At 37.1% G+C, this 10,669-nt stretch overlaps 1 protein-coding gene across 1 annotated transcript; it reads left to right on the forward strand.

The window, feature by feature from the left end:
• The first annotated feature begins 7,881 nt into the window (after positions 1 to 7,881).
• LOC139742870 (uncharacterized) lies at positions 7,882 to 10,669 on the forward strand. The gene is made up of 4 exons (XM_071653382.1): positions 7,882 to 8,087; positions 8,496 to 8,591; positions 10,105 to 10,317; positions 10,610 to 10,669. The coding sequence occupies exons 1-4, from the start codon at positions 8,046 to 8,048 to the stop codon at positions 10,667 to 10,669; spliced, it is 411 nt and encodes a 136-aa protein (XP_071509483.1). The 5' UTR covers positions 7,882 to 8,045.

The raw sequence follows: 10,669 nt of genomic DNA on the forward strand, positions 1-10,669 counted from the left end.
TCCAAAAAATTCACTTTTTATGTTATATTCTACCTTTTTAATACCTTACTTAGATTATGGGAAACTCCCATGGGAAACACTTTTTCTACTTATGTAGAGAGAATATTATTATTACAGAAAAAATCCCTTCGTATCATTTGTAACAAATCGTGGAGAAGTCATACTAATGATTTATTTCACGAAAATAATATTTTGAAAATTCATGAATTATAACGTTTGCAATTGGGACGATTAGGCCTATTCATGCATAAACTCACCAACAATTCTCTCCCCTATGTATTTGATTCTATGTTTATAAAAAAGTAACTGTTCATGCATATCCGACCCGTCAGTCTCATGAATATCATTTGCCTTTGACTAGGACGGTTTTTGCAAAATCTTTATTCTTCATTTCTGGACTAAAATTCTGGGATTCTCTTGATAATAGTTTAAAAGAAGCCTTAAGTCTTAATACTTCCTCTTTAAAGTTAAGCAATTATCTAAAACTTCTTATGCAACACAGTATGTTACTCTTTTTCTTTGCTTTTGATTTTCAAAATTGTTGTTGCTCCGGTTTAATTTTACTATTCTTTGTACCTCAGCGAGCCCAAGCTTCTGTGCTCTAGTGCCCTGGTTATGACCCACCATTTCCTTCTCCTTCCCCCTTTTTTGTCCACCTTGGACTTACTACCTTCGTCACTACCTTCCACACTAATCTTTCTATCTACTCATCTTTTCTACCCTTACAAGAGAGCTGCCTCGTGATTGTTAATGTGCGTCCTTTTTTTATCTCTTAGGCAAATTCTTTTTTTTTTTTTTGCAATTTGATTTTTCCCTTTTTTATGAGGGGACTGCATACTACAAGCTCTGCTTTTTAGCAGTCCCCTCCAGCAGTTTCCAGCAATTTTGTTTCTAACTTTACCATGATGATGATATTTATTTGTATCTCTCTTAATAATCTACCTATGTCTTTATTACATGACTCAATGTTCATCACATTGTTGTACCGATTTCATGACATTATCTGTATATGCGAACATTTTATTGTATTCCTAATTATTTTGTTGCATGGAAATGAAATAAATCAACTTGAAACTTGGAAACTACAAGGATCTAACACAACTCTTCAGCAGAAAGTCCTACGAGGGTGCAACGTGGCAACCAGGCGGAAATATTTAAGGCGTATTTTGCCAATAATGATTAAAGTAGTTCATCCTGCCAGTTAGATGAGTTAAATGAAAGAAACCGTTTTATAAATTTAGAACATGATTGTATACATGATATACTCTACCATTTGTTTATCTATATGCGTTTTACTTATGTAAATTCACCTACTTACTGATAAGTGTAAATTCATTCATTTCATGACCCGAAAATGGTTCATGTAATTATAATGACATAGTTTCATTATAAGTAGCGGGAGATCTCTAGAAGAAAATTCACATCCGGTCCAATGAAGAGACGGATATAAGTAAGTTTATAGGAGAGCCGTCTTTCGTCCAGTCTTATGCTTTAAAATAAATGTCAGATTTACATCGTCTATCAGGAAATGCCAAAATCAATAGTGGACCTAGAGTCTAAAATTTTTCCAACAGAAGCTCTACCTGAATGTAAAAAAAGTGAAACTGATCCGTTGCCGTTTGTCCTTTACATCATTACGCTATTTACATCATTCTTTATACTTTATTTCAGATTTACATCATAAGGCAGAAAGTTATATTGAAATGAGTAGCCTATAGGGCGTTTAGGACGTCACTGTTTAATGCATCGTCAAACTATGGAACATCGAGCCAATAGAGCTGCGAATGCCCAACGAATTTTAAAGTTTTCATACGTTGCTATTACCATCCATAGTACAAAAGTTTGAGGTTCTTGCAGAAATACGCTGCCCAAACCTACTCAAGTTTTCGACGTTGAGGGCGTCAATATCCTGTATAGCGAAATAGTTCGAGCAGAGGGTCCGGAAGCCAGACTAGTCCATTAGTCTCTATTTTTTTTTTTTTTTTTTAAGCGTTCTATTAAAAAAGATTTCATTCAAGGACTAAACGATGCACAAATATTCGGAAGATGGCTATTTTCATGAGATTCTAATGATATTTTTTTTTTTGTCCTGACGTATCAGTAACAAGAAGATTTGAAGCAAAGCTGCAATTTACTTGTTCCGTACCCCATTACCACTATAAGTTCCATAAGATAACTGTGGGCTTTTGACTTTTGATGTATGCATTGATCTAGGCTTTGTTTGTGAACATTATTGTCTCATCTCTTTCCTCCCTGTTCATATTTCCTCTTTTTCCCATTTGCTTTTTCTTTTTTCTTTTTCCATTCCCTCTTTCCTCATTTTTCCTCACTCTTTATAGTTGTAAGCTCTTCACCCCCTCTTACCCAATTCTCACAGAGGTACCCATGCAGCGCTGCCGGGATCTAACAGGACTAAATTCCCAAAAAGCCATGTGAAAAATCACCACAAATCATTAAAAAATCACCAAATTTGGAAAAGTGCAGTTTTGACAGGCGATTGTGTAATCGTTCATCGTCACTGACAAAAGAACCGTTTCCCTCATTTCGGTTTTATTTCGCTGAGGTGCCTTTTCAGACTTAACTGCCTTTGGAAAATCGACAATGATGGGGAGCAGCAAACCTGAAATCATGACAAATTTCGTGTCACAAAATTAGTAAATACTGGAGTGGACGCCTGTGGACGCGCATGTAACGTTGCCTAATGGTAAGACATACATGTTGTCTACCATTACTCTCCATGTTTACTCTGAAACAATGCGCGAAAAATGAGGAAAATTAGATTACAACTTACATCCAACCAGCCGAATTACTTGCTTTCTCTCCTCACGTTAAAGTTAATGCTAAGCAGGAATTCACTTACTTGTTGCTAGGTAGGCAAGCCTCTGGCAAGATTTGTGGTTGCTAGTCGCAACTTTGTGAACAAAGCATCCATAAAATCTGAATACATTACGAAATACAGAATCGGTCTATTCAAATCAGCAAAGACAAAAAACAGTGAGGATTTATGCAGGAGAGGGGATATGAGCTTTAACGGCATTATCAATTCGTCTGATTTGTATGCAGGCCTAATGCTGTTCCTTTTGACTAAGATAAATGGGAAATCTCTTTGTAATGTCTGGTTCTAAAAGATCTTTTTTCTTTCTGTAACAATGCCTAGAATAAGGGCCTTTACTATAAACCAATGAGTTTCTATTAGCTTTGGGATGATTTTTAGGGCTCACGCTTGTAAATATAATGGAATATCCCTGACCGCTTCACAAAACGTACCAAAGATACTAAAATAAATGAAGAACAAAATTAATAAAAAATCAGAAATACAGTTTGGCAAAAAAAAAAGAACTGAACAGCTGCAGATATTGAGTATGAATACCTCTACAAACTGTATTTTGGTTGGAAGATGAAAGCTTTTCTCGTGGAATTTAAAGGGACTATATTTGATTGGGTGCATGTACAGAAAATTGGTGATTTTTTGAGTGAAAAGAACTCGAAGTCTGGCTTTGCGAACCCTTGGACAGAGTTTGAGCTGAAGAACCCCCCTTGGAAATTTATTGGATAAAAGGGTATATCTCACTTATCCAGGTTTGTGAAGATGAATAACCTCATTTTTCCCAGCTATTTTACAGAATTTTTTGATTTTTTTATTTTAACACACGTCTCTATCGAGAAATATTTACCCGTGTGAGCCCTTTACAACTGCCACGTTTAGTGAAAATTTCTATTAAAAAAAAACGCCCTCTATAGTTTATTGATTCAAAGAGCTGTAGCTTCCTTATTCCTTGTCTGATTTAGCTCAAATTTGCAGTACAGAGATCAAATTTGTCAAGCATTTGAAAAAGAGAAACTTCATCTGATAGCTTTAGTATCCTTTAATGTCTTCATAGCACTAACTTAACTCCAACCTTTTTGGCTCTGGAGAAGAAGATTAAAACTATAGTTTATATGTTATAATCATATAAACTATTGATAATCATATAGCTTATGTGTTTGCATTTTAAAACCTTAGTAAGTATTGTTTATAATATCAGCATCATAATAAGCAAAAAGTACAATGGTATATAGATGAATTTAATATGAATATATTTTATTGGTATAACAGATTGGTGCTGTCGTTGTTTTGTATCTAGTGCATGTGCACGTCTTACAAGCTTGGCTATTTTAGTAGAACACTGTTTTCCATCGTTTAGGTTTTTTACTTCTTCTTTTTTTGCCATGACAGAGTGCATTAATTCCTTTTTATGACATCATTCGTGCATATACTTTACATTGTATTTGAAAAAAAAAGAAACTGCCCCTATCAGACGAATGAAAGACAAATGGACAACTTGTACCGCTTTGAATCATGTTCTCTTTTTCTTTTTTGATGATGGAAATAAACAAACTATATGGGGGTGCTCATTCAAACAAATTGAGGTAATAATTACCATAACGGAGAGTACAACATAATTAAAGAATAGGGTGGAAAGTGTTGCTTTATAAGTGACTTAGCTGGACAGTCTGTTTCGACGGAATCCTTTTTTGTTGCTTGCTACTGAGTATCCTACACCATTGTACACCAGAGCTATATATGCCTGTCTTTATATGCACTGTTTAAAAGTTGGGGTGCCGATGAGGCATTGGCCGAAGTAGACTGTCCAACTGAGTCCCTGATAAAGCAACACTTATATTCATAATTTAATGAAAATATGGCATAATAATTTATTGTGTGTATAAAACATAGCGCACTGGAAGACTTGCTAGGCGATGACATCATCACAAAAGTTCTCTCATTTGGACGGTGTAAGTAAATTCACTTTTGTTCAAAACGCTATCATCATTAGCATTACTAGTGACGATGTGTGTCATAAATCACGTGTGTGCAGTCAATAGGGCCTGTACTTTGACTTTGATTGACGAGCAAAGTCCTTCCATGGCTATATATATAGGGTCGACAAAAATGAAAGGACACAGGCAAAGTATGAATGGAATGTACTGGATGGTTCGATGACTAGTTCCAAGTCCCTAGATCGCTATGTACCTCACTGTCTTTGCCTATTTATACTTTCCATTTCACACATTTTATCATTATTCTTCATAGTTTTCATGACGATCTCAAGGAAGTTTTATCTTCCCCCACAAGTCATGTTGGGGGGGGGGGGGAGGGGGAGGTATCATTCGAATAACTGTATGGTCTTACTCATGTCTTGGTGACCTTTCCAGATAACTGACGTGACTGAATGTAGGCATTGTCTTGTTTTTGTTTTTCTCCCTTTCTTTGTCATGCCTATCTTTAGTTTTATTTCCTGTCTGTTCCGTCCCTGCTTTCGTTCTTGTCCTTGTCATAGTGCTTTCTATTATTTTCTGATTATTTCGCCTGGCGTCAGGATATCAAAATTTTCATACACGGAGTCCTTGACGGATCTTGAGATGCCCTCACCTTCTGGAGTAATTCACAAATTTTGCAAGCTATGCTTTTCTTGTGAATTCCACTTTTCCATGTAGAGTTACAAATTAAGATTGTATTGCTTACTTGTTTATTTAACCAAACCAAAGTTGATATCATTACAATATTGTATTCATGTTTTGTTGACACTTACGTGATTCAAAGTTCCTTAAAATATTATGTACTCGTGTAAGCGTTGTATATTACTTTGTATTACTTCATATGGAAATAAAATCATTTGAATTGAATTGAATAAATCTAGTCCTACACGCTTCAAAAGCTATTTTTAATGTCATTTACATCTTGTACATTGTCAAATGTAATAAAGCCCGTGAAGGGAGGTGAGACACATCTTCCTGACCTGTTTAGGAATACCGTATAATGCACCTTGCTCACCTATAAAAGCAGCATTCATAGCCTGTTATACTACTGCAGTCGACACTAGAAAAAAAATATGTTTGAAATATCGTTATTTTCATTTGTGTTGCGTCAAGAGAAAAACCACTGGGTTGATGTTGTGTTGTTGTTGTTGTTGTTGTTGTTGTTGTTGTTGTTGTTGTTGTTGTTGTTGTTGAGATATTTGTACAACGGGGGAGGTCTTGCTCAGTAGGGCTTCAAGAAATGTTATTTGAAGATTTTTTCAGCGTATATATTTTTTGAAGGATCACTAAAATCCTGCATAGGCTACCTGTTTTGGAATAAACCCAATAGATTTAATCATCGACTTTGGTTTCATAGCACACGCTCACACATAATGTATACACAAATAATATCGAAGATTAAATGGTAATTCCTTCTTTTTATTACTGTTGAAGGTTATCTCGGGCTCACCTAAGCGACGTCACTAAACCACGTCAAATTAGGTTTATTTTACAAAATCCATTTCTGTTGCGATTGACAGTCAGTCAGATGGCTGTTTGATTTAACGTTTCATGTGCTAAGTTATGGCTAATCATGCATTTCTGTACACCAACAGGACTTACTTTGAAACCGCTTTTGAACGAAATGACGATGACGTGTATGTAAGAAAAGGTGAAACAAGCTTACTGAAACAACAACGACAAAAACCACCAATGACAGACGAGTTAATCATCACTACCGTTGTTACTGTTGGATATCGGGGTTTTTTAATAGGAATAAGGGCGAAGACAGGTGGAGGTGGAGATTTGCATCCCCCTAACAAGTTGGAGGGGGGGGGGGGGGGGAGAGGTTGATGGCATGTACAATCGAAGGTTTCGAAGAGACATAATATTTTATGAATGGAATTTTTATACATCATTATCAACACTCTTCCTATTCTTATCATAATAAGAATAATATAATGATAATGATAATAATGATAGTAACAGTAATAATAGCAATAATGATAATTACTATTATTGTTATCATCATTATTACTTTTATCATTATTATTGTGGTCATTTTCGTCGTCGTTACAGTGTCCGTTGTGCGTGAGTGTGTGTTGGGGGGGGGGGGGGAAGGGGATCAATGAGATCCCCTCCTTGGGCCGCAAATCATATCCACCACCGCCCCCTCCCCCCCCCCCCCCCCCTCCTCCCGTCTGAGGAATTGTCTACGCCACTGTACGGTGTACTACAACTACCACGATATGCTTTGAATTACTAATAGTGTAACTCATTATGCTAATTATGATTATAGTTTAAAAAGTAAAGATACCATAATGATGATGATGGGGATGATAATAGCAAGAAAGATGAAGATTCAAGGTGAGGAAGGAGGAGAATGAAAAAAAAAATAATAGTGACAACAATAATCACAGAGTAGTGGTGATTATGATCTCATATACTGTAAGGTATGTAAAAAAAAAAATCTTGTGCCTCGTAGCCAAGATGTTCAACAAAAAGACAAAAAACAAAGAAAAGGTAATGATTCAATTCAATTGAATTTAATTTAAATTTCATTTTCAGCATGTACAAAAAAAAATATACAAATTAGAAATGCATTTTATGGAATGATTCTGCTAACTCTACTTGCAAAAATGTATGTAAAAGCTGCTGTTGGCTGTCAAATAATCTCATTAATCGCCAAAACTGTCTGAATTATCACAGTGGTGATAATTTACACACACGTCATTACATTTTATGATCCAAATCCTCTTTCTGTTTGTCTGTTGGCTGCTAATTGCCTCTTCCCCCCCCCCCCCCCCCCCACACACACACACTTTTTTTTCCTTTGGTTGTCTTTGTCTCGAATGCAGTTATCGGTCAGAAGTTGTGCGAAACTTAATTTTAGATGACTTTATGACCGCGTACCAGTTCGAGATCGCGACGCAATGTTGTGACGTCACTCTCTACGTCATAGTGCGATCACGTGCAGATGGATAACCGCGCGTCACCTGATATTTACCATGCGATACGATGGCACTCGTGATCCCTCCTGATGATTTCGGTTATGACGGAAGTATGTATTGATAACATTATTTAGTTGCGGTGGGTGGAAACTAATAAATATTGAAATTTTGATCATGGGATTGTCAGTGCGCTGTTGTGTTCCCTTCATGGGTATAGGCGAAGAGATATACAGCCTTCAGCGTTGCGAGGTAAAGACTTGACAGCTTTCAGCGTTACGAGGTAAAGATTTTGGATCGGAATCAGTCTTGGTTAAGATGGCCTATTATCATCACAAGCAGGAGAATAAGGCGCTCCGGGTAAGCTTGCATTGAAATACTACTAGCATATTTCTTATTCTCAAACAGCACTGAAACAGTCATGTTAAGAAGTACAACACCTGCTATTCATATGACTGTTCATTGATGTCCACCACCTGTACCTAACCCACTTTTGTCTTACGTATACCAAAATCTACTCGTACGAAAGCAAGTTTCTCTATCTCTATCTCTCTTCCGTTTTCCTCGTATTATGTAAGCATATTTATAATCATGTACGTGTGAAATTTGAATTTCTTTAATGTATGTCTCTGTCTATCCATGATACACATGCGTGCCATTTACCTGAAAAAGAATATAAGAAGCCATTTTGAAAACGATTGTCTTGTGGGTTTTAATGTAAACTGTATCCTTACAACTCTAATTAATTTCTACATTAATCATTTTCAGCAAGAAGTCCGGGCAGAGCGTCGAGAGGACCACTTGCACAACAGGGCTGTCAACGAGATGTTGAGGGGGAACTTTGGGCATGCCATGCAGCTCGAGGTAAGATAAGCACGAACCCACACACCCTACTCCAGCTTTCCATTTAAAGATACATTCTTCTCCATTAGCAAATTAGTTTCAGGGAAAGAAAATGACAAGATCAAACAAACTGACAATTAGAATGTTCATAACAATCGAATATTGAAGCCCTCCTCTCCTTAGTCGGAAGACCGAAGAAAAGCCTTCGACTTGAATTACACAATAGAACTTAACACAATCATGCAAGTTTGTATCCATCCGCGGTGTTGCCATTTTCTTCGAGCCAAGTTTTCGATTTGTGAGAGGTCGACGTGGTCGGTTGGTGTTATCCAGTAATTTATAACAGAATTTACATTGAAAACGGTCATAACATTGTCATTTTCTAAGTATGGTGTAACGTAGGTTACAGCTCGTCATTCCAAAGCTTCGTTAATCCAAAAACCAAATAAGGTTCATAATACAATTCTGAATGTTCTCGAGTCGAGTATGTATTACGCACCTTCTTTTCATTTTCGAACTAACAAACCTTCGGAAGTGCGCTGTAGTAATGTTCGGAATGACAAAACTTCGGAATCGAATCTTCTTAAAGACAAACCTTTTTCATTTTCGAATAAACGAACCTTCGGAATGACAAATATCACCCGTTTAAGATTATGGAATCACCTCATACACTGCTTCCCAGTAAATGTTGCTGTCAGCTGTATAGCGTAATTAGTTTTAAGCTAGAAGTGTTAAATAAATAAATATGTTTTTGTGGGAGGGGAGAGGGATTAGTAATTTTCATACAAATAGAAACGAAGAAAAGGAAGAACATTGTTTTGTTTGCATATTTTGTTCCATTTCTCTCTGGATTTTTCCACCCGATGGGAGACTGTCTACCAGTCATGAACCCTGTACTGAAAGCAAACATGAGGATACAGAGCCATCAAAAGACTGTTCATACATTAGCGACGCCCCTTTTGTCATGTTTGTCATCAGCAAACAAAAAACATACTGACAAACTTTAAAGCTCTTCTCACTTGATTTAAAGATATTCTCTTGATTTGGAACGAGGTAAAACGATGACATGATGTGATAACCCCTCAATTACTGCTGAACCAATGTAATAAAACGAATTTGAAAAACACACTGTAAACCCCTTTGTGCTCATTTTTGGATAGGTGACAAGCAACTAAAGCGTTGGAGTCCCCACTTACTGACGGAGTTTACAAAACAGGCCACAAGCATAACTGATTTTGAATATCAACACGTATAAAGAGAATAGGCCTAAGTAAAAAAATAGCATCAACGATATAACGATGTGAGTGTATATATCATGCACATAATACATAACGTTATCGCAACTGATCGACAATCGGTGTTGATTTACGTCGATGTGGGGCAAAAGATCGATCAGTCGGTAAAGAATTTAAAAAAAAAACTCATTGCAAGGACCATTAAAGTATAAACTTTAATAGCATTCATATTCTCGACTTTATAGGTCCTTTCTGTTAAATCAGTGTCATGATGCTGATTTACTTCCTCCTTATTGCAGGCAAAAGCTCACAACGCCCACCATCGTGCCGAAGCAGCGGGTGCCAAAGCAGACGCCCATCACTACGCAGCTGAGGCGCACCGCCACCACCACCATCACCCACCTCCCCCAGTGCACCATCATCACCCTCCACCTCCCCCAGTCCACCACCACCATCCCCCGCCGCATCACGGACCGCATCATCCCCCACACCATCCTCCACATCATCCCCCGGTGAGTAATCAATTTTCTTGACCTCCACAATTTTTATTTTTGTATAGTGGTGCTTCTTTACTTGAAAAATTTTTCATCATTATCGTTAAAACTGTGAGGAAATCACTATGGACATGATAACCAGTGCATTGACAGTGAGCTTAAGGTTGCTTATATCATTGAGAAAATTTAAAATTATTTGAGAAATCGTTCAAGCTCAGATTGATTTTCACTGGAATTGGCACGACTGATGGCATGTGATATAGGTGTAATCACGCTCCGTATGTTTTTTTGCCCATAATTTTTTAAACAGCATCATCCGACTCCAGGATATCCGCATCCCGGGGGACCACACCACCACCACCCGTGGTAA

This window comes from Diadema antillarum, unplaced genomic scaffold, assembly GCF_040938485.1.
Source record: "Diadema antillarum isolate AM-2024a unplaced genomic scaffold, OU_Dant_1.0 seq00001028_RagTag, whole genome shotgun sequence".
Classification (NCBI taxonomy): Eukaryota; Metazoa; Echinodermata; class Echinoidea; order Diadematoida; family Diadematidae; genus Diadema; species Diadema antillarum.